Consider the following 2,958-nt stretch of genomic DNA (forward strand, 5'->3'; position numbering starts at 1 on the left):
TTCACTTGGAGTGTCATGACATGGCGAAATATAACAAGAAGATGTCAAAGCCGAGATGTCAAACAACACAGCAGCCGTCGCCCTTCCGCCCGGGTGCCCATCTCGGTCGGCCACATGAAAGCAGTGGCTAACCACAATCGCCATGACCAGCTTCTCTGCAACGTCGATTGGCACATTGCACGAGATTGCATATGGATGTCTCCGCTCAAGGACGCTGTCAACGGCGCGGGCGATCTGTATCTGCCTTGAGTGACCGAGTTCTCAGGTGACCGCCTCGCGAATGACCGCCCTACGCCTCCCTCGTAGACCCTGCCGGAGCGTGCTCCCTCTCACCGGCATCAGGCCTCTTCGGCAATTCCCACCATGGCGCGTTATCCGTCCACATCGCGGACAGGCCGAGGGTAAATGGTAGGCACAAATAAACCAGCGTCCACAGGCCAGCCCTTTTCAGCTTGACATGGGCTACGAGACAGGGGAAATATTCAGTAGGCGCCTCGCATGAACACACGAGGCAAGACACGACGTTACCGTATTTTCCATAGTACTTGATCCAATCGGACGTCTTTGGCTTAGCCATGAGTGGATGCGCGAAGAAAAGAGCAAGCGGCTGTCTATGACAAAATGTTGGGGTGGAGATGGATGATCAAAGATGAGCTTGTAATGTGGGCGCGGCAAGTTTTGTTGGAGAAGAGAAGGGTTCAACTGAACAGCGCACCCAGAGGGACGTCAGAGCCATGGTGCACCAGGGGGGGGGGGACGTCATAAATCTGCGTGTAGGATAATGTGACATGTAGATTTACCAACCACCGGCCGGCTACCTGCTATCATACCTAGGTACGCCAAGAGACTGACGCGTGCGGTTAACAGGAACAAAGGCGTGTCAGCTGACGTCATAACGTAAATGCATCAGACTGGCACTCCAAGATGTGCGCTGGAGTTCCTGTCAATTAGATGTGTCTTAACAGCATTGAAACATGACGACAAAAAGGTCTCCCGGAATGTATGTCCAGGAAAAGCAAAAAGATTAACGCAGTGCGTGAACTGGGAATCGAACCCAGGGCTCCCCGATGGCAACGGAGAATTTTACCACTAAACCATTCACGCTTGATAGAAAAACTCTTTTTGACTATGCTCTATAGCCTTGATACTCAAGCCCCACATTTTAGGCACCACTCTCCTCGGTGCCTGCATCTATACATGCAAGTATTCTGCAGCGGACAGTGAACGGGCTCCATTGCACAAAGTCGCTCGCTTCATCTTCAATGGCTTTCTCGTACCGTGGCACGTTCCGGATGGTCCTGTACCTAGCACCGGAGCCGGTGGCATTGAAGCAGAGCTACAACGCCGTCATTCATCATTTCCAGTGAGGTAGTTGGTGAGGGTCAAGGGGAGGAAGGATCAGGACGGCCATGGCGGGGTGTCATTGCCCCCTGCCAGTGCCGTGGTGGGACCCGAGCTCGAGGTGGGGAAAGAGCTTCGACCTGTGAATGACCAACGACCGACTGACTTGGTTGCAACAACCTTTGCTTGCAACAACCTTTGCCTTCACCAACCATCCATTTCCCGCTTCGTGCCTATTTGGCGTCGTCATTGCCTTTTCAGACCGCGTCCCTTGTCTGTGACTTCGCATCATAGCAGAAGAGAGAGCAACTCGACAAGCCGAATCACTCAGCACGACATCGCCAACCCCCGCGACTGCTCTCTCCGCATAGCACGCCGCCTTGATCAATCGCCGGCCTTGCCTCACGATGCCTGACCTCAACTCGGTACCCGCGTCGCCGCACGCGCTGACGAGCTCCCGAAGACCGTCATCAAATCAGTTACCCGCTCACACCCTAGACATTCTCCCCTCGAACCAGACAACCGTCAACCAGCCTCGCCGCGCTTCCAATGCCTCGCTCCCATCACCGCACCTTCCCCCAGGCCAACCACAACCGACAACGGCCAATGTTTCAGCTCCGTCCGACATTGGTGTCGTGTCGGGACCTGGACCCATGCGTCACCCGCGGCCGTTGACAGCCGCTGATCTGCACATCCAGCTGGAAAAAGAGCAAGAGGCCGTTGTACGCCCCACCGTCCCCCAGACCATGTCTGTGGTCACGAGCATCATGCTGCTAACCATCATGCTCCCAGGTCAATCGCTTGACGCGCGAACTGCAGCTCCTCCGGGCCGCCCATAATGCCTCGACCGTCTCGAACGCGTCGTCAACGTCCACAGGCAACACCGCCACCGAACAACCCACACCCCCCGTCGACGCGGGCCTCCTCTCCGGCGCCGGCTTTTCGACGGCCGGCCGCCGCCACAACCGAACCTCGTCAAGCACGAGCGCCCGCAGCGTCATGGCAACCATGGGCTCCGCCAACGCCTCGACAATCTCGATTCCCATACGGTCGGCCCCCGGTGCCTCGCTCTCGCGCCAGAACAGCTCTGCCTCGCACCCAAGCCTCGCCGGTACCTCGCCGGCGGCAGCCGATCTCATCGCAGGCCCGGGGTACTTTCCCTCCTCGCAGCGCGTCCCGCCGCAGGTCGCCACGAGCGCAGGCACCCTCGCGACCCCTGCTGGCCAGGAGCAGCAGCAGCAGCAGCCGCTGGTCCCCGAGCCACGTCCCCGGCACCGTGCGCTACGAAGAGACGATGCTGCACCGCGAGCAGCTCGAGACGGCGCTGCAGGAGAACGAAGCGCTGAGACGCCGCATCCGCGAGCTCGAGCGGCTGGTGCGCGAGCGCCGCCGCAGCGAGAGCGTCAGTACCACGGGGGGCACCACGAGCGCGGGCCCCGCGCCGCAGAGGCCCGGCGGCGACAGGGAGCGGACAATGACGGCTTGCGCCGATGGCCGCGCAGAGCTTCGCCGGGAGCCGGGGGCCCCCGGCGGCCCCGAGGGGGGAAGTCCAGGGGGGGGGAAAAGCCTTCCAAATGGGGGGGTGGCTCAGGGCATTTGGGGGGGGGGGGCCCCCCC

General features: G+C 59.8%; 1 protein-coding gene and 1 non-coding gene across 2 annotated transcripts in view; one reads left to right on the top strand and one right to left on the bottom strand.

Annotated features, from left to right (window-relative positions):
• Window positions 1-1,033: 1,033 nt before the first annotated feature.
• Window positions 1,034-1,104, bottom strand: VDBG_15194. Its single transcript has one exon. It is a non-coding gene; the product is annotated as a tRNA-Gly (tRNA).
• Window positions 1,105-1,748: 644 nt separating this feature from the next.
• Window positions 1,749-2,958, top strand: part of VDBG_09130 (conserved hypothetical protein) — a gene marked incomplete at both ends in the record, with an annotated part of 2,013 nt that continues 803 nt past the window's right edge. The window contains 2 exons of the mRNA XM_003000589.1: window positions 1,749-2,063; window positions 2,134-2,888. Of these exons, the coding sequence (XP_003000635.1) occupies window positions 1,749-2,063; window positions 2,134-2,888 (1,070 nt within the window). The remainder of the gene's footprint in view (window positions 2,064-2,133; window positions 2,889-2,958) is intronic.

Source organism: Verticillium alfalfae, genomic scaffold, assembly GCF_000150825.1.
Source record: "Verticillium alfalfae VaMs.102 supercont1.14 genomic scaffold, whole genome shotgun sequence".
Lineage (NCBI taxonomy): Eukaryota > Fungi > Ascomycota > Sordariomycetes > Glomerellales > Plectosphaerellaceae > Verticillium > Verticillium alfalfae.